The 21,185-nt window shown below is 43.7% G+C and overlaps 1 protein-coding gene across 4 annotated transcripts in view; it reads right to left on the reverse strand.

Moving 5' to 3' along the window:
* Positions 1-21,185, reverse strand: part of CDRT1 (CMT1A duplicated region transcript 1) — a 130,213-nt gene that overhangs the window by 55,173 nt on the left and 53,855 nt on the right. For 2 of the 4 annotated variants that reach the window (XM_029600300.1, XM_029600299.1), the window contains exons 2-3: positions 9,886-10,089; positions 5,198-5,401 (exon numbers count right to left, since the gene is read on the reverse strand). In XM_029600300.1, coding sequence (XP_029456160.1) covers positions 5,198-5,401; positions 9,886-10,006 — 325 coding nt within the window. In that variant the 5' untranslated portion in view covers positions 10,007-10,089. Of the gene's footprint in view, positions 1-5,197; positions 5,402-9,885; positions 10,090-14,003; positions 14,947-21,185 lie in introns of those variants that run through there. The other 2 variants (XM_029600301.1, XM_029600298.1) reach the window with 2 other exon arrangements.

Raw genomic sequence — 21,185 nt, forward strand, 5'->3', positions numbered from 1 at the left:
AGTCCTATGTTGCAATATAATAAAAATAAAAATACACAATTCGAGTAAGCTGGTGTGTGTGTGTGTTGGAGTTCTGCTGACCTCATCCTACATTTCCCTGGATTCTACTCTCCATTCTGTTTGTGGTATGCTTGCTTAAATAGCCATGTTTTTAAACTTTTTCTGAATGTTTTGATGTCTCTTTGCATTCTGATTACTAAAGGCATGGTGTTCCATATTATAAGTCCTGCTAGGGATAAGGCCCTATCCCTTACTTGAGTTAGTCTAGCTGTTTTTACTGAGGGAATAGTTAGCAGGAATTTGTTTGCTGATCTCAGGTTTCTAGTACGGACGTGTACGCGAAGGGCTGTATTCAGCCATTCTGCCTTTTCGTCATGTATTAATTTATGTATGGTGCATAGATTCTTGTATTCTATTCTTTGTTCAATGGGTAACCAGTGTAGGTCAATCAGGGTTTCGGTGATATGGTCTCTTTTACTTTTACCAGTTAGAATTCTTGCAGCTAAGTTTTGTAATACCTGTAGTGGTCTTTTTTTTTTTTTTTTTTTTTCAATAAATATTGAAATTATTTTTTTTTCAATAAATATTGAACAAAACAGAATATTAAACCAATATCTGTATCCTATTTTACAGGAAAAGGAGAAAACATATAAATTACAAAAAGGAAAATTTACCAGTTTGACTAAACAGATCCTGTAAAATACAGATTACAAAAATACTTCTAAACCAATGAAATTTACTCCCAGTTGTAATATATTTTACAAAGAAAATGGAGGCTGAGTTAAAGTACTAAGGAATTTACGGAGATAATATTATTAATTAAGGCAGATGCCTTAACTAAATAACAACTTTCATCAAGTTGAGCAGTTACAACAATTTGTAGAAGCACAGCAATCTAATATACCGATAATAGAAGCACCAATAGCAGAATCATCTCCTACAAGTGTTATACAGATAAGTGAGTAGCTATGAAGGGCATAGTAAAATAGAAACACCTGTAGTGGTCTTATTGTGGTATAGGGTAATCCCAGTAAAAGGGCATAACAGTAGTCTGTGCTTGAAAAAATTAATGCTTGTAATACTGATCGGAAGCCGTTTGTCGTTAGTAGTGGTTTAAGTCTTCGAAGAGTCATAAGTTTAGCGTATCCTTCCCTTACTTTTAGAGATATATGTTGTTTCATACTTAGTTCTGTATCTATTATCATTCCAAGGTTTCGTACTTTCTCAGCTAGTTGTATTTTTTGGTTGTTATTGATTGTGATTGGGTTTTGAATGATTGTGATGTTTTTTCGTTCTAGATGTAGGAATTCTGTTTTCTCTATATTAATAACTAATTCCATTTGGTTTAGGAGCTGTTTTATTCTATCTAGATACATGTTGGCTAAGTTTAATGTTTTCTCAATTGAGTCATCAATTGGAAATATTAATGGAATATCATCAGCGTATATGTAGTGTGAGATGCCGAAACCAGCTAGCAGGTGGCATAACAGCAGCATGTATATGTTGAATAGTGTGGCAGATGGGGCTGATCCCTGCGGAACTCCTGTTTGAAGGTTTATTTTTTCTGACATTACGTTTTTGATTTGCACTTGGAAATATCTGTTATTTAGGTATGATTTGAACCATTTGATTGTTGTGTTGCATAATCCTATTTCTTCTAATCTATTTAATAGGATGTCATGATTTACTGTATCGAATGCCGCTGATAGGTCCAGCATCATTAAAATGTAATGTTTACTGCTGTCGAAACCTCTCATGATGTTGTCTGTTAGAGCAAGTAGTAGTGTTTCAGTGCTATAGTTTTTGCGAAAGCCATGTTGTGTTAGGTACAGGATATTATTGCCCTCTAAGTGTTCTGCTAATCGATTTTGTATGTTTTTTTCTATTAATTTTGCAATTAGGGGTAGGTATGATACTGGTCTATAATTGCTGAGGATGAGTGGATCGCTGTTCTTTTTCTTTAAAATTGGTTTTACTATTGCTCCTTTTAGTGAATCTGGCATGTTTCCTTCATTTAATGATAGATTAATGATTTTTGTTAAAGTCGGAGAAGTGGTGGTTAATCTTTTTATATCTATGGTTGGTATTGTGTCATAAGCATGTGGGCCAGGGTTTAGATTTTTTTAGCATTGATTCAACTTCTATTTCGGATATTTCATTGAATGTCTCCCATTGTTTAACGTCTCTTTTTTGCATTTTGATGTTTTGTTTAGTTATTTTTGGAATCTTTGTTTTTAGGTTCGTAATTTTGTCATTAAAAAATGTAGCTATTTCATTACATCTATTTACTGGTAGGTTTTGTGAAGAGTCAGATGTATCTTTTGTGAGATTTTTTACTATGGTAAACAAGGCTTTTGGGTTGTTTGCAAATTTCTCTATTTTCATGCTATAATATTGTTTCTTTGCGTTGAGTATTATTTGTTTATTGTAGGCTAGTTGTTTCCTGTATTTAGTCAGATTTTCAGTTGTTTTATTTTTTTTCCATTCTTTTTCTTTTTTCCTCAGGTTTCTTTTGACTACCTTTATCTTTTCGTTATGCCAGGGGTTAGTTTCTTTGAGTTCCCTGATGCTCATATATTTAATCGGGTTTATTTCATTTACTAAGTTTTTGGTTGTGTGCATCCATGCTGTCATGGCAGATTCACAGTCAGTGCAATCTATTTCAGCTAGTTTTTCTTCTAATTTGTCTTTCAGGGTGTCTATGTTATAAGGTGGGCGATATTCAAATTCAATGGGTTCTCTTTTTTGAGTCACTTGTTGTTCAGTATGTTTGATAGAGGATTCTATTAGGAAGTGGTCTGACCACAGGATCGGTGTATATTCCATTTTAATGTGCTGTAGGTGGCTGTGTTTGATAAATTATAAATCAAGAGAGTGTCCTGCTTTGTGGGTGGGCTTGTCAGTAGTTAGGGTGAATCCTAGTGCCGTCATGAAATCTATCAGTGTTTGACAGGTGTTGGATAGGTAGGGGGTGTGTATCCATGTGTAGGTTGAAGTCACCTAGTACAATTGTGGGTTTAGAGGTGTTTAAGTGTGTTCTTAGAAATTCAGTTAGAGGGGAGATGTTTAGTTCTAATAGGATAGGAGGGCAGTATATAGGGCAAATTTGTATGGTGTTAGTTTCAAAAAGAGCAATTTCATGGTTTCTTGGTGGTGTTGTCTGTATTAGTTTACATTTAAATCTTTTTTCTATTATTAGGAGTAATCCCCTGCCTCTTTTATTTATTCTGGGTATTGAGAAGACATCATAGTTTTTATGTGCTATTTGATTTTTTAAGACAGTGTCTGATTTTTTTAACCATGATTCAGTAACAGCTATGAAGCTTGATTTTGTGTCGTATAATAGGTCCGTAATTATAGGGAATTTCTTGGTGATTGATTGTGCATTTACTAACAGGAAGGTTATCATTAATACATTATTTGTGATGGCATTGTTTGTTATTTTGGTCTTTCTTATTTGTATGAGGTTTTCTCATACAAATAAGAAAGTATTATTTTTTATGTATGAAGTATTTCTGTGTTTGTGTGATTAGTAGTTTCCATATTTACCTTTGTTTAGGCAGGTTTTGATAGATTGTATTCCTGGTACCATTCTTTCGTTGTCTATGATCAGTGTTGTTCGCTCTGGATTTGTTGTTGGTTCGTTCATTGTTGTGGGGGTTTCTCAGGGGTGTACGAAGGGGCGTACAAAGGGGCCTGCCCCTTTGTTGCGCCCCTTCAGTGCACAATGCCGGCGTGTGGTGCCTCGGAGTCTGGCTTCGTTTTTAAATCTCCTCCTCCTAGGTGATCCCTAGTTGTTGGAGTCAGGGTCCATGACTGCAGGATTCGGGGCAGGGGGGGGGGGGGGGAGGAGGAGAGCCTTGACACATGGTTCCCAGCAGAGGACTGTCACTGCAGACAGTGATCAGACTAGGCATGTTTGGGGGAGGGGGCAGGGAATATGAAATGGGGGGGAAAAATCCCTGGGTAGCTGTGAATGACAGCTCAAGGCTCTAGGACACCCAACCCCAGTTCTGAATGATCTGGAGACCCAAAAAGGAGCAGGAGAAAATAGCCACCTCAAAAAATAGAAAAGATAAGGAAACAGGCACGAGATATAAAAAGAAAGCAGCAAAGTGCCGCCTCAAGAAATGTAATATTCTGAGCAATCTAGCTAAGGCTGCCGATTTAAACCATGAATCTAGTTAATGCTTTGTTTTAATTGTATGCAAAACATCCTGTTTGAATACAAATCACAGCTACATACTGCCCCTGCTTATAAACAACCTATGATTACTGCCTGTGCAAATATTTAGATAGTTAGTGGTGTTACAAAATCGGTTTAAGGGATGACATTAATCTCCTAACCACAACCAATGCATCAGGCCGGAGCATATAGGGAGGATCACAATGAGCTGAAAGCTCAGCACTCAATAAATATTAATATGGGTTAAAAAAAAAAATTCAGGAGGTGTCTGCATAATAGAGAAATGGGTATGTTGCATATTTGAGGTTGCAGATAGTCATTGCTCAGTCTGGATTATTGATTAAAAAAAAAACATTGGCTTCTATCTGTTGAATCACAGATCCAGTTGATTGCAATTCATTAGTACGTTGGTTTAAGGTACTTTGGCAGATAGCACAAAGTGGACACATTTCATAGAAATTTTTAAGAAGAAACTGGACCCATCAAAAATTCCTTATAGGCACATTTTCACTGGGTCCAAAATAGCATTTTAGCTCCTATTTCAGTGAATAAATTTCAGTGAAATCCATTCAGCTAAATCTTCCCTGATGCATGGCTGTGGAGAGACAGTGGGATGTGTACTAATAGGCACTTTTGCTTCAGTATGAAACATGTCTAAAAAAAATAAAAAAGGAATAAAATTTGTTGTTTTTTTTTACTATAGCATTTTACTTTCATCCAAAAAAAAAGTGACAATCCAATATTACCATTTTTTTCCTATACCATCCAAAGTTCTCCTATGTCAGTGCTTCTTAATGAGGAACCACAGAATGTCCCTCTCTTCTGTGGAATGTAGCCTCTGTGGCTCAGGATTCTGTGTTGCATCCAGCGGTTTGGGGGATCCAGGTTGATCTCCTCACCCTTCAAGCTTGGGTGCACCACAGAAGTAGTGATCTACGGTCTCATCTCCAAGCAGCTGTGTAATTGCACGTCATTCAGATTGTTTCTAAATTTTATGCAAGAAACTCCTACCCAGAATGCACTTTGACACGTGGACAGGCAGGCATCGGATGAAGTCCTTATACTGGCTGACCCCAGATGATGACTGGAATGATGTTGGAACGAGCATCAGGGCCGGGTCATCCGAAGGGTCTGGGTAATTAGTCACCTGATCTTTCTTCTCATCCAAGAAGTGTTTTATCTTCCGTAACAAAATGTCCTGGGATCTGGAAGCACCTGAAATAATTAAACCAGTTGGTGACAGTTAAGTGTGAATATTCGGCAAAGTTTCAAAGTATTATCCATGCAAGGCTTTAATTCCCATGGATTTTTTTCCCAGAGGCTTATCCCAGAGTTGTGGGATGTGGAACTAGACATCTTTTATTCAGATCTCGACAGAACCACTATGTGAGGGCAAAAACATTTAAGCTGACCTTGTACCAGCAGACCGCAGGACTGAAGAGCTAATCTTTTCCCTGTGAGCCATCAAATGGCCAGAGATTGTTATCTTTTATTTTAAGAATTCTACTTTATAGTTCTAAATGGTATATAGGATTGTTTTATTTAATAGCATGTGTTTTTTTTATTATTAAGTATTGTATGAATATTGATTGTTGATTGTTGTAAACTGCTTTGATTTTTGTGGAGAAACAGCATATCAAGGCAATAAACTAAACCCAGAAGGAGTTTACATGCTGCCTAGAGCTCAGACAGGCAGCCCTAGTCCTGAAACAAGGGGATTCATCAGAGCCCAGATAAAAGGGATCTCTGGAAATACTCCAACGTTCTTTGCAATTCAAGGGCTGGAGGACCATTGTAAGAACTTGGAGGAGACAAGAAGCCTCAAACCAGAAATGCTGCTCAATCAGGATGGTACAGATCGGACGTGCTAAAACTGTGCGTCCAAACCGTGCACCCGCTTTCCTAATGCACGCCCATCCACCTCTCCCGGGCACGCGATGCAGTAGGCAAATGAACCGCTGCGTTAAAAAGGAGACGCTAAGGGAAATTGTGACTCCCTAGCACCTCCCCGGCATCAGGCGCCTAGGAGAGGTGGCTGTCAGTGTGGGTTAGGAAAACAGACGCTCAATTTTACAAGTGTCCATTTATTCTAATCTGTGCAAAGCCATGGGTTAGGAAAACGGATGCTCATTAATTGAGCATCCATCTTCATAACCTGACCGCTGGCAAGACTTTTTTTAATTTATTTTTTTTTACCTTACTCCTTTTTTCGGTTCCTCTAACTTAATATCGCCATGATATTGTCTGAGGAACTACAGAAAAGCAGTATTTTGTTTTCTGCTTTTCTGTTAACTTTAGGGGCTCCTCAAGACTTAACGACTGCTACAGGGCAGGCGTAAATTTTTAGAGTAAAAATGAGCGCATCGAGCACATAAGTGGGTAATAGTAAATAGCCTCATCAAAATGAATTTACATGTGATGAGCACTATTGCCTACATGCTAGTTTGGATGCACATTTTGGATGCGCTAATCCCCTTACTGCGTCCAAAATGCACATCCAAGCGCTCATTAACCTGTGCGATAGGCTTAGCTCAAGATATTGCATTGGCCTGTGTGTTAATCTGTGAAAACCTGAACCTGAACGTGAGCAATTAAACCTGTTTCTGAATTGAAGTCTGCAATAAATAAGCCAGGACCTGTTTTTGCTTGAACAAAGACCAGTTTTATTTTTTTTTTAATTTATTTTATTTGATTTTATATTCCGCCTTTCAGCCACTTCAAAGTGGATTCAGGAATCTTGGATCCAAATGCAGTTATATTTGAAAAGGTCCTCCAATACAGTTAAAGTTTGTATTATTATAGAATTGTATTTGGACAATTATTTTAATAAAATAAACACCTTGACACAAGTAGTCCCAGCTTAAATCATCTCTAACCTGCTAAACAACATCATTCTATGAAATCTTTCAGCTCCACGTATTTGCATGCTATACGACTTCCAGGTGCATCACATGTGTCAGTTTTCTAAGTAACAACAGAAAAGGTATATACCCGGGAAGGTGTACCCATAAGTACATATCACATTCTTTGTTATGGGGACGTATATGTTATGTTGCGCGTCCCGGCCGCGTGGGTGCCACGACCGGGCCTGATCACCTAGCGCTCCCATCTACCAGCTCTGGTTCTTCGTCACTTGCAGCCACCGCCAGTGCCTCTTGCCCACGGCACCCTTGGGCTTCTCCAAGGCCATCGAGGCCTTCACTCTCGCAGTACTCCTCACGCCGGGACTCGGTATCCTCCACGGCTTCGGCCCCGCCCCTAGGCACGCGAGCGGGGACCGACTGGCCCTTTAAAGGGCCCAGCATGAAAAGCCAGTCCGCAGCGCCCGATGATGACCTCACACAGCCTGGGTATATAAGGCGAGGCCCAGTCCCCAGAACCTTCACTTGTACACCTTCACTCTACCTTCAGCTGAGTCCCAAGTCTTGGAATTACAACTGCAGACTGAGCTGTGTCTGTTACAGCCTCTCTTCTCCACTTTCTCCCCACATGCTGCCTGCAGTGTGTGCTCCAAGTTTAACCCTCCCTCCAGCTTTCCTGAGGAAGGGGAGAGGATGAGGTTGGAGCAAATACTGCAGAGCAGAAAATAATTGTTCTGGTCCCATCTCCAGCCCATTCCCTCCTGTTGTCTGCAGGCTTCCTGAGGAAGGGGAGTGGTGAGTTTGGAGCAGATACTGCAGAGCAGAAAACAATTACCCTTCTCCCTTCTCCAGTTCCTTTTCTCCTGTTCTCTGCAGGCTTCAGGAAGGAGAATTACTGAAGCATTAAACAGAGAGATCCAGAGCTTTCTGGTGTTTCTCTGGAGACCCAGGAATGATGCAAATTCCCGGAGTCTCCTGGTAAATTCTGTAGAGTTCCCAGCTATGACAATCCATTTTCACTGCACAATAACTAAATGGACTGTAATAATACTGGCTGCTAGGTGGCCCCCCTGCCATCAGGGGCCCTCTCTGAGCTACATTTGGGCTCACTTTAGCCTCTTGAAATCTGCATGACTTAGCAAGACCAGCCCTACAAAACCCTCTCTCACCTCTTACTCTTGGCCTCATCATTGAGTTGCTCCTGCTCCTTGCTGTGGCCACCTGGGTGTTTACCTCATCTTGCCTAGTACTTGCCTGTTCCTTGTACCTTGTCTTGCCTGTGTATTCCTTGCCTTGTCCTTGCTCTGTTTAGGCCTCCCAGTGGTCTTCTTTGCCTGTGTGTCCTTGCCTTACCCTTGCTCTGTCTAGGCCTCCCAGTGGCCATACTTACCTGTCTGTTCCTTTCCTTGCTATTCCCCTGTCTAGGCCTTCCAGTGTCCTTCATAGCCTGGGTGTTCCCAACCTTGTTCTTGTTCTGTCTTAGGCCTTCCAGTGGCCCTCCTGACTGTCTGCATCCCTTGTCTCCCTGCCTCCTGTGGGCTTCTAATGGTCTTCCTGTCTGTTGTTTGTCTGGTTCTGTCCTGCTTGTCCTGGCCCTTTTTTTGCTTTGCCCCCAGTTCCAGTTTTGCCTTGCCCTGTACTCTGTTCCTGCCTTGTTCCAGTTCCTCACTCCTGGTGCACCACCAGCGAAAGTCCTGCTGGCCACAGAATCTGCAGGCTCAACCCAAGGGGAAGGAGGCAGGTCAGGTAGAAGACTATGCCCTGCTCTGCTCTTGACCCTATGCTGCTCCTGTTTGGGTAATTACCTTGAACCGGCCTGCCTGATCGTGATATGGGCAAAGTAATTTTATTTCAATACCCAAGAAGTTCTAACCTAAAAGCTCAATTCTCACATGTTCACAAATAGCCTCTTAACATCAAAGATATGCTTTAAGCATTCACACTCTAAGAGCCTGATTAAGCAAAGGTTCTTTTCCTGTAGGTACAGAATGGGAAAAGCCTGATAAATCAATCCCTACAGGTCTACAGATGCCTAGTGATTAAATATTAGTTGAGAATTAGATGGTAAAAATAGAGGTCATGCTGCCCACATGGATTTTCAATTACTTACAGTTGTGTGCATAGTTTTGCAATACTTGTATTTTTAGCAGTATTAAAAAGAGACAAAACTTGGTTGGGCAAAAATGCCCTGTGAATACATGCAAGTTTAAAAAATGTATACAGGTAGGCTAAGGAATATGCCTAACTCTATATGTATTACCTATAAGGGTACACACATATGTTTAGCCATATAGCAAGGACCTGATTTTAAAATCCATTTACACACTTAAAATTAGGTTTTACACATGTGAATGCACTTTACCCATGTAAGTGGGCTTTTGAAAATTGCTACAATATATGCAATTGAATTGTCCATAGGACATTCATGTGTAAAGTGTACTTTATGCATGTAAATGGATTTTTAAAATTCTTTGTGCGCAGGTACCTTGTGTTTGAAAATCAACTGGATTGTGCAAGGATGAAATGTAGGTGAGTAGAGTGCCAGCTAGGCGCCCTGCTGAAAATTTACTCCAGGCTCTACTAGATTTAGACATGGTGAAGACACATATAAGTGTGATTCACAATACTAAACTCCACCCACAATTTGAATATTTGCCCACAGGCGGGGCTTCACCAATGGCAATCGAAAATGACAAAACTTCAAGTCCAAAGAAATAAATAAATTAAGTTCCAATTATGAATGGCACAGTCTACTCTTACAATATATATGAGCCTAGCTGCTGCCAGGGGGAAGGGTACATACATAACATACATTTCTGAAGTTGATCTCAACTCTACCTGAAATCAGCCTGGTCTCCTCTTTGCCAGTGTGTGTTTCTCTTGAGATCAAGGTGGTTAAATTCTCATGAACCATGGCAGATGTGTAAACTTTGTCCTCTGGGCATGTCAGAACCAGCATCTCCAGCTCTGGATGCTCCTCTGTCTTGTATGTGTAATAAGACTCTGGGATTGAAACAATGTCATCTTGTATTTCATGCTTTGCTGAAATGACAGTAATAAAATAATAGTTTTGGTTGTGTATAGAATCCTAACATGCTATATCCTGGTTGGAGAGCTGTGGATCATGGAATCATATTCAGTCATGGTTGATAACCAACCATGATCAACAATAATAAAATGAAGGCAAATCACATAAAAAAAAGTATTATGCTATTGATTGGTTACAGCAAGTCAGTTCTTCACTCAACAATATATTAATCACTGATTAATGGTCATTCCAGTTACGATTGTTTCAAAAATGTATGTGGAAACAACTGCGTTGTCTGCTCATAAGCAAAATATAAAAAGGTAAGCGGAGGTAGTTTCATGTATTCACTAATTAAGGTACCATTCAGTTTTCCTAATATTAGGACAAAATATAATCATTAACTGACCACCAGCCACCCTTGATTTATGATTACAGTACTACAAAATCATTTTTTTCAAAAAGATGTTTTTTGCATTTAAAATGTATACTGTGTAACTCTTTAAGTACAATTCATTGATAAATTTCTTATTAAATCGCTATTCAAAGAATTGTATCATAACTGTATATGTATGCTATATTTGCTCACAAAAATAAATGTAATTATTTTGTATGCAACAAATATTTAAACTTAAACCATGTTTAGCTTAACTTCACCGCTTTGCTTAGCTTATCATCACTCAACATGGCCAAATTTTGGAGCTAGTCCTTCATCACTATTTTGAAGCAAAACGCAGGACATGTTAGACATAGGAATTACTTCTATTCCAGATGCAGGAACTATTCCTACGTTTGTTTCCCTGATGAAAGACTAGCTCCAAAACTTGGCCATGTTGGGTGATAATAAGCTAAGTAAAGCAGGTGAGATTAAGCTAAACATGATTTAAGTTTAAATATATGTTTCATAAAAAATAATTACATTGATTTTTGCGAGAAAATATAGCATACATATACAGTTATGATACAATCCTTTGGCGATTTAATAAGAAATTTGTCAATGAATTGTACTTAAAGAGTTACACAGTATACATTTTAAATGCAAAAAAAACTTTTTAAAAAAAATTATTTTGTGGTACTTTTTTAGTGAATATATGAAACTACCACCGCTTACCTTTTTATATTTTGTTTATGAGCAGATAAAACAGTTGTTTCCACATACGTTTTTTGACACAATTGAGATGGGTTATTGGCTTTTTCAATTGGTTGCATGGTTAACCCATGGAGTGGAGATTTTTTCTAGTTAAGATTGTTTAGCATGATTAGAGTAATCCTATTTCTTGACATTCGCTAGCCATCATCAGAAACATAGCTGATCTTTCTTCCATAACCTGCTTAAATATGTGTTGTCCCCTTCCTGCATCCCTGCACCGATGAGGTCACTATGGAGTTCTTGGGGGTCAGATGCACCCCAGGGCGGCTCCTTAGATTTGTTCCGATCGGAGGTAGCAAGGCCCTGAGGCTTTGGAAGTGGTAGCAGTCTCCGAAAATCACGCTTACACAATGATTGTTTTTCCCAACAAGAAAAATAGGTTAGTGAAACAAATTATCTGAAATGGTGACAGTCTGATACAATGTGCAAGTTCTAGGAGATAAATCTTATGTTCTGTTATTCTGTTACATTCACCTTGAACTCTTGCTATATCCCTTGCAGTACTAAGTTGGAATGACTTCTTTGTGTGAATGGTCCTAAGGATCCCCTATTCTCTGAGATAGTCCCTGGTATCTATGCTGCAAAGATGATGACCCGCTCTCTCCTTGCTCTGTCTCGCTTGATCTGCCTGAAGGGAATACTTCTTGAATTCCTCTTGACTCCCCTTGCTCTATGTCTGTACCTGATGGGTACAATTCCTTCAACTCAAAAAGATGATTGCTGGCATCTGGATGGCACTTGGTGTATGAACTAGATTAGTTTGTGTAAAACTCCTTTTTTTCTCACAAAAAAATTCCACAAGGCCCAATCTAATTTCCAGACCATGTCCTGGAAAACGCATGGCAGCCAAAAATACAAAGTACAAAAGTGGAGAGTAACGTAGGAACTGAAAGCTTTGGATTCACTTCTCAACACCTTATCTCCCAAAACAGCAACTATAGCCACAACCTCTAGACCAAAGGTTCACAAACCTGTCCAGGGGCACCTCCAGCCAGTTAGATTTTCAGGATATCCACAATGAACCTGCATGAGATAAAATGTGCATGCTATAGAGGGAGGCTGTACATGCAAATTTATCTCATGCATATTCATTCTTGATATCCTGAAAACCCAACTGGCTGGGGATCCTCCAGGACAGTTTTAGGAAACACTGCCCTAGACTTTAGGCTTAAAGATCCTGCCCAACACACTGCAACACTTTGGTGCCTGTATGCTTTCTCTGTTTTGCTCCAAAAAAACCTATTCTCTTTACAATTCTCTGTGGGTCTGAATATTAAAACCCTGGAGTGGACCATGCATCACACCCTTTGTGGGCTACTTGGCACTGGTTCTGTAAAGATCCCCTGGTTTCCATTAGGTGGCCCTAGATCCCTGCCCTGGGTTTCCAGCTGAGTGGGAGATACCATTTCTTAACAATACCTCCCCTAGAGGCTGGCTGTAAATGGTTAGCTCCTTAGTGCACAAGGAGGGCTGGGGGAGCTAAGGAGTATAGAGAGTGTGGTCTTTTGAGTTTGGCTTTGGAAGAAAAAGGAGCTGTTTTCAGTACTCTGTTTTGAGTTAGGCCTTCCTTGCCTAATTTTCCTATTTGTGAGGAGAATCTCCTGCCGTGCACCCATTGCCTGTAAGGATCCTTCTCCTGTTTTGGGTAAAGAAACTTTTTTGGTTAGCAGCTGAAAGCTTGTTTTTGGATTTTTTTCTGGGTTGAGACTCTGGGTCTTTCAGGTGAGGGAAATACCCCCGGATCCGGAGACCAGGTTTAGAAGATCTGAGTGCCTTTCCCTGTCAGTGAAGGGGCTGCAGTGAATCATCACCTTAGAGGAAGTTTGGACTTGGAAACTTTTCTTTTCTTGCCTTTTTGTCAGTGAGGCAGTTCTACCACCCTTCCTCACACAGAAGCAGGGTGTTTGAGCATTCCTGTCTTTTTTTTTCCTCACACAGAAGCAGGGTGTTTGAGCATTCCTGTCTTTTTTTTCCCAACGTTTCCTCAAGGGAAGTCACAGAACTTGCTAACTCTTGCTGCAGAATCTTGAAACAAGGGGTTCTGACTATAACCAGTTCAGGGTGCTTATTACAAATAAGGACTCTGCAAGTTATGACTATTAAATAGATCAACATAAAATAATCCAGAGATGATTTTGCATGGTCAGTTTCAAGTCCGGCTATTTCACTTCTTCAGATGGGCTATCTAATTTGAATAATTTATTTTTCTGAATCGTGCGCACAGGAAAGTGGCCTGTGAGCGCGATTTTTACTCTATCGGCCTCAAAGAAAGCAAAATTTGCAATATTGGGCAGTACCCAGGATTTAGGACACCACGCTCATGTTAGAGCCTCCTGACAGCAAGGCAGACATGGATTGAGCAGGACCACACAGGTGATTCACTCCTGCCTTGGCATCCTTTGCTGGCCATAGAGCATGCTACCTCTGGGAGAAAACCTTTCTCCAGCTCACAAGGCCAGCAAAGGTTCCTGAGTCTTCTAGGCAGCCATCTGAGCTGAGGGATAGAAGAAAAAAGGAGGAGGGGGCAAAAATAAACTATATTTATTTATTTATATATTTGGAACTTTTCTATACTGACCTTCATGTAAAATACATATCACATCGGTTTACAGCGAAACGGATGTGATATGAAATGTCTTTTTCAAGGCATTGCAAGGAAACATAAAGGCATTATGGAGTATATCTTTTTTTGGGATTGTAAAGCATTTGCTTGCAAGACATTTTAAAACAGATCATCATTAAAGCAACTATCTTCGATGCACAGAATGTTCATTGTTTTACCTGCTGGTGTGGGAGAGCTGGCATTTTTCTCTCTGATGAGAAGAACATGGATTAAATTGGCAGCAATCCACAGTAATTCGGGATGGCACAGCCGCAGCAGCTGCAGGGTGTAATTAGCCTTTCTCCAGTAGGTGCCCTGTTTAAACCATTCCCAAGTCTCCAGTATAGTTTGAGTCAACATTTGTTTATCCAGAGCCCGGTCTGAACAGAACGTGGTCAGGTCCTCGGGACGGCCAGGATTAATTCTGGACCTGGAGTAAGTGAAATCTTTGCCCAGGGTCGGCAGCAGCAGCCTATCGGCGTACGCCAGCAGGTCCAAGCTGTCAATCCTCCGCAGGATCCCGGTCACAAACTTTCTCTTGGACATTTCCCCGGCTCTCGAGAACCATTCTTTGGTGGCAGAGACTTTTGAGGACAGGACGCAAGTTTCGCAAGTTTGACAGAGAGATATCGGAGAGCCCGCGTTCACGCAGCGCAGGTCCAGCGCTCGATCCAACCTGAACTCCAGGCTTTCCATGTTGTGCATGCTGCTCTTCCTCTCCCCCTCAGCCCCACCAACGGTTTATCTTCAATGCAGTAATCCACTAGAATTTCCTTAAATCTTCATCTTTGAAAGCCAATGGGCATAAGTGCCTGATGTCGGAAATCAGAATCATAAGATCCCAATTTTTAGAGAAAAGGAGGCGAATCCGCGAAATAATTTGCTTCCACTCTCTTTATTTTTGATGAAGGAAAAAAATATATATATCCCTTCCATATAAAGCCTACTTGACGCCCTGAGACCTACAAGCTTAGGGAAACTGATTGAAAAAAAAAATCCCTTTTACGAGTGAAAGTTTTGTTGTCCAGGATTTCATAAAACCATTTTTCTTTCTAGATAAGATTTTTCAGACTCAGGCAGAGATTGTGAAGGACTAAGGAAGCATTGCTCAGCCCAGCTGCTGTTTTGCAGAGAACTCCTAGGAAACACTCCAGGGTTTTACCGCAAACCTCCTACAGAAGGCAGCTGCTCAGCCTCACTGCACTTACAGTAAATATTCTAATAGGCACACCCATCAGTGGCTTGAAAAGAAACAAACATAGCAGAAGGAAAAGAGCGTCTGGTGACAGAGGTGGTTGCTAGATAGACAGTAGGAAATCCTAGAAATTATATGTATTTCTTAAAGCACTTGAAGCAATATTCTGCCTATAAACTATATTCAGATTACCATTACACATATACACCAGAGAGACAGCAGAATGTTCTTCAACTCCACATCCACTTGGCTGGGTTAATTTTACCTCTAAAGCAGGGATTGTGCAAGGGTATTGGTCACCCTAAGCAACCTTTAGTTTTATACTCTCCCCTAGATTTACTTATGTGTGACAGCTCCTGTGCTCTTCGGCTGCCTGCAACCCCCGACTCCTCCACTGTTCTTTGTCCACGGATGGGATGAGCTCCATGAGGGTCCTGGCAAGGATTTTACTACCTCCCAAAGGTGTGGTGCTCTAGGCGATCTCCTAATTCATCTAATTGTAGCACTGGCCCTGCTCTAGCATCTTTATCTCAGTCCCTGCTCCTAATGAATACTAGGAAGAGAGATCCTTAAGCACAAAATTAATAAAACAATGGTTCAATCAGTGCACCGGGGTTATAGACTTTCCCCTCACCTTCACATTAAAGTTAGGCACTTCAGGATTAAAAAAAAAAAAGTCTAAGATATGCCCTACAGCCTATAAAAAAAAAAAGTATATTAATTGCAGCCACAAAACATAACAGTCAGGGGTGTTACTCCAGGTTCAATGCCTTCCTAAATCTCGACTACTAGAAACCGGGAGGGTATGAGGGGGGATGACCAGCTCTACACTTGTCCTGTTTCTTTTACATTTCCTGTTGGACCCCACTGCCTATTGTCATCAGAGACAGGATTAGATGGCGTTTTGGTCTGACCCTGTTTGGCATTTCTCATGTAGCCCCCCCTTTTAGGGTCTTTCATCGGGAAAAGGGACATTCTTTTCAGGCACCACAGAGGCTTCTGCAGGACCCTGGCAACCTTGTTGGAGTTCTGTTAGCTCTTCAGATAGGGGAGAGGCAACTTGCTTCAAGGCCCAGAGGGATCAATTTTACTGTCACTCTGAAAAATGTTCTGCACGCTGAAATTTGTTTGTTCCAATCAATAAAGAGAAGTTTGCTGAAGCAAAATGTAAAGTGAAAGAACATAGCAAAATTCTCTTCCAGAATGACAGTCTTTCAAAAGTACAGTCCCGCAAAAGCACACAATATATCAACAGTGAAAATTCCAGGTTTTTCTTCAACCTTTCTTGCCTCAAACTATTCCCAGAAGGAGATTTGGGCTCCTCTGTTACTGTTAGAGATTCTCCCTTGTAATGACTATTGCAGCCCCTCTGGGATAGCTGCAATCTCCTCTCCTTCAGATGGATACCTTCTAATGATTGCAGTCACAGATTTACATAGAAACATTGAAACATGACAGCAGAAGACCACCATATTCCTATTCAAGAAAGCATTCCCAAACTGAAATGATAATGGAATACCCCCCAACATGTCCCTTCTCGGATGGCTCAACATAGCAGACTACTGCCCCCTTCTGGCGCCTATCTAAAAAATGGACTCACTTGGTGCCCATTTTTGTTTCGCCCCTTTCCTGATGAACTATGTTGTTCCCCTCTTTTAGTAAGAATGATGCATTGTTTGTTGAGAACGGGTGTTTTTGTGTGCCCTTGGGCCTCAGCCTGACCCAGACCTTCAGGGCCGAGCCAAGGGTTGACGGTGGCTCTGCATGGCTGATGGTCTTACCTTCTGCCAGGCCGGCAAGCTCCCAAGGCCAACATCCGAGGATGTTGGAAGTTGAATGGTCCTCCGACCATTCCGAGCCCTTTCGGATCTGCTGCGAGCAGCATGGAGCAGCAGGCCTGGCCTGAGGTTGAGGGCAGGCGGACCTTGACACGAAGACAAGACTATGAAGATTGATGCAACGGCATCACATGGCACGAAGACTTGGGTTGATGCGACGGCATCACATGGCACGGAGACTTGGGTTGATGTGACGGCATCACATGGCACGAAGACTTGGGTTGAAGACATGACACCAGGACTATGAAGATGTGACACCAGGATCGATGCAACGGCATCGCAGACGAAGACTTGACACCAAGGCTGATGTGAAGACATCACGGACCAGTGGTCGATGCGACGGCATCCCGGACCAGGGTCGATGCAACGACATCAGAAACATGACGCGGAAGTGCAGACATAACAAAGAACTTGGAATCCAGACGAGATGAGAAGTAGGGAAGGCGGACATTGGCACTGTCTCTCAGGGCGCCCTACTCAGGCCACCCGCGGGACTGAGTCGCAGACCATCCTGTCCCACTGCGCGCCCTACACAGCCCTTGCAGGCTGGTCACGGACCATGAGGAGAACGGGACAGCGCAGGAAAGATCCAGGACATGACGGCTCAAGAGCGCAGGGCACCTGTCCACCTGCAGGCCACTCCAACCCGGGAAAGATGTCGTCCGAGGGAGTCCGGCCCACAGGACCAGAAGGCTCAGGAGCACCAGACAAAGACACAGGAATGAACATCTAGGAAGGCAGGAACACCAGGACGTAGAAGATCATAACGAGACACCAGGACACCTGGACGAGGACCTCAGGCATGAAGACTTGACATGATACAAACGGACGAGACGAGGAGCTCCACGAAGACAAGAAGACCTTACACGGCTCTGGCAGACAGGAGCCTCCAGAGGGAAGTCACCACGATGCAAGGCCAAGAACAGACTGATGGAGCAGCCCTTTATAGGGCTGAAGCAGGAAGTCCCATTGAAGGTGGGGCAAGCACACTTCCTGTGCCTGGCCCTTTAAATTCTGAAGAGAGGCGCGCGCCGGCACCTAAGGAGAGAGCAGGAGTTGTGCAGGACCGCTGACAGTGGCCTGCACCGACACAGAAGACAGAAGAGGCAGGACTGAGCCTGAACGCAGGCTCGGACGTCAGCAGCGGCTCCAGCCGCTGCAGGAGGCCCTGGGGGCGGCTCCAGCCACTACTCCAGCCTGGGGCTGTGCCCTTAGCGCCGCAAAGATGAAGAACATCATCGGGGACGGTCCCGGGCCCCAAAGAAGGCAGGAAGGTCCGCGGCTCCGGCCGTGGAGCAGAAGAACAGGCAGGGCAGCCTCTGGGCCACAGGGGAGACAAGCAGAGCACGGCTCCAGCCATGTGGGAGGCCCGATGGAGGCATCCTGCCGCGTTGGCGAAGAAACAGGAACAGCATGGTGAGCGAGCCTGCTCGCGGGGGAACCCGCGAGCAGGAACATAAGAACATAAGAAAATGCCATACTGGGTCAGACCAAGGGTCCATCAAGCCCAGCATCCTGTTTCCAACAGTGGCCAATCCAGGCCATAAGAACCTGGCAGTACCCAAAAACTAAGTCTATTCCATGTAACCATTGCTAATGGCAGTGGCTATTCTCTAAGTGAACTTAATAGCAGGTAATGGACTTCTCCTCCAAGAACTTATCCAATCCTTTTTTAAACATAGCTATATGCTTCTTGTGCCCTTGGGCACACGAAGGGCACAGGAGCGTTCATAACAGTACCCCCTCCTCAAAGCCCCCTTCCTCAAGCCTCCTGTCAACAGCTCAAGGATAAGGGTATCAGTCCATACCGGATGGAGGTATTCGTGGGTCCAAAAAATGGAAGCTGGTAACTCCGGGGACAGCATGAACAGAACAAGGCAAAGCAGCAGAAACACAAAAACAAACCACAGGAAACAGACAAAGAACAAGACAAAACAGAATCACACAACACAAACACAAGAGACACGATGAGAGACCAAGAGCACGAGACCGAGAGCAGACGAGACCAAGGAAACACGGGACCAAGCGAACATGGGACCGAGGGAGCAGCAATCGAGCGAACAGAGACCGCGCGAGCAGCGACCGAGTGAACGGTGACCGCACGAGCAGCGACCGAGCGAACGGTGGCCGCGTGACCGACAACACTAAAAACACAAAAGAGGGAGCAAGGGAACGGAGAGCGAGGGAGCGGAGAGCAAGGGAACAGAGAGCGAGGGAGCAGGGAGCAAGGGAACAGAGAGCGAAGGAGCAGAGAGCAAGGGAACGGAGAGCGAGGGAGCGGAGAGCAAGGGAACAGAGAGCGAGGGAGCAGGGAGCAAGGGAACAGAGAGCGAAGGAGCAGAGAGCAAGGGAACAGAGAGCGAAGGAACAGAGAGCAAGGGAGTGGAGATGGAAGGAGCAGAGAGCAAGGGAGCGGAGAGTGAAGGAGCAGAGAGCAAGGGAACGGAGAGCGAAGGAGCAGAGAGCAAGGGAAGGGAGAGCGAAGGAGCTCAAAGAGCAAAAGAGCCAAGATCGAGGGAGCAGAAGCAAAGGAGTGAAGGGCGAAAGAGCGAAGAGCGAGGAAGGGAAACGAGAGAACGGGAACGAGGACGGGGAACACACAAGCGGAACCCAACAAGCAGGAAAGAAAACAAAGGGAAAACAAACAAACAAGCATCCGCACACAGCACAGACACACAGCACAGACAATACAAAACAGACAAATGAGCAACAAGCAAGAACCAACAAGAAGCACCCAGAAACAGCAAGAAGACCTGGGGGAGGGAACCCAGGGCGGGCAAAGAAAAACCAGCAAAACCAGTAGGGGTGCAGGCGCCTCCTGCAGGTCGTAAAAACCCCAACCTGGCAACATGATGACAAAAAGTCTGGATGCAGGCGCCTCCTGCAGGTCATTTACAAAAAAGAAATCCAGACAGCTGGCGCCTCCAGCAGGTCATAACTATGGCAAACTGGCTTCTCCAGTAGGTCGTACACATAAAAATATCCTGAAAATTTTTTTTCCGGTCCCATAACAGTCCAGGACACAAAGACAAAACTCTGGAACAAGTCGGATCCATCGGCGGGCACCACCGTCGGGCACATGGCCTTGCATTCTGTTGAGAACGGGTGTTTTCATGTGCCCTTGGGCCTCAGCCTGACCCAGACCTTCAGGGCCGAGCCAAGGGTTGATGGTGGCTCCGCATGGCTGATGGTCTTACCTTCTGCCAGGCCAGCAAGCTCCCAAGGCCAACATCCGAGGATGTTGGAAGTTGAATGGTCCTCCGACCATTCCGAGCCCTTTCGGATCTGCTGCGAGCAGCATGGAGCAGCAGGCCTGGCCTGAGGTTGAGGGCAGGTGGACCTTGACACGAAGACAAGACTATGAAGATTGATGCAACGGCATCACATGGCACGAAGACTTGGGTTGATGCGATGGCATCACATGGCACGGAGACTTGGGTTGATGCAATGGCATCACATGGCACGGAGACTTGGGTTGAAGACATGACACCAGGACTATGAAGACGTGACACCAGGATCGATGCAACGGCATCGCAGATGAAGACTTGACACCAGGGCTATGAAGACGTGACACCAGGATCGATGCAACGGCATCGCAGATGAAGACTTGACACCAAGGCTGATGCGAAGACATCACGGACCAGTGGTCGATGCGATGGCATCCCAGACCAGGGTTGATGCAACGACATCAGAAACATGACGCGGAAGTGCAGACATAACGAAGAACTTGGAATCCAGACGAGACGAGAAGTAGGGAAGGGGGACATTGGCACTGTCTCTCAGGGCGCCCTACTCAGGCCACCCGCGGGACTGAGTCGCAGACCACCCTGTCCCACTGCGCGCCCTACACAGCCCTTGCAGGCTGGTCATGGACCACGAGGAGAACGGGACAGCGCAGGAAAGATCCAGGACATGACGGCTCAAGAGCGCAGGACACCTGTCCACCTGCAGGCCACTCCAACCCGGGAAAGACGTCGTCCAAGGGAGTCCGGCCCACAGGAACAGAAGGCTCAGGAGCACCAGACGAAGACACAGGAACGAACATCTAGGAAGGCAGGAACACCAGGACGTAGAAGATCATAACGAGACACCAGGACACCTGGACGAGGACCTCAGGCATGAAGACTTGACATGATACAAACGGACGAGACGAGGAGCTCCACAAAGACAAGAAGACCTTACACGGCTCTGGCAGGCAGGAGCCTCCAGAGGGAAGTCACCATGATGTAAGGCCAAGAACAGACTGACGGAGCAGCCCTTTATATGGCTGAAGCAGGAAGTCCCATTGAAGGTGGGGCCAGGACACTTAAGAACATAAGAACATAAGA

Source organism: Rhinatrema bivittatum, chromosome 4, assembly GCF_901001135.1.
Source record: "Rhinatrema bivittatum chromosome 4, aRhiBiv1.1, whole genome shotgun sequence".
NCBI lineage: Eukaryota > Metazoa > Chordata > Amphibia > Gymnophiona > Rhinatrematidae > Rhinatrema > Rhinatrema bivittatum.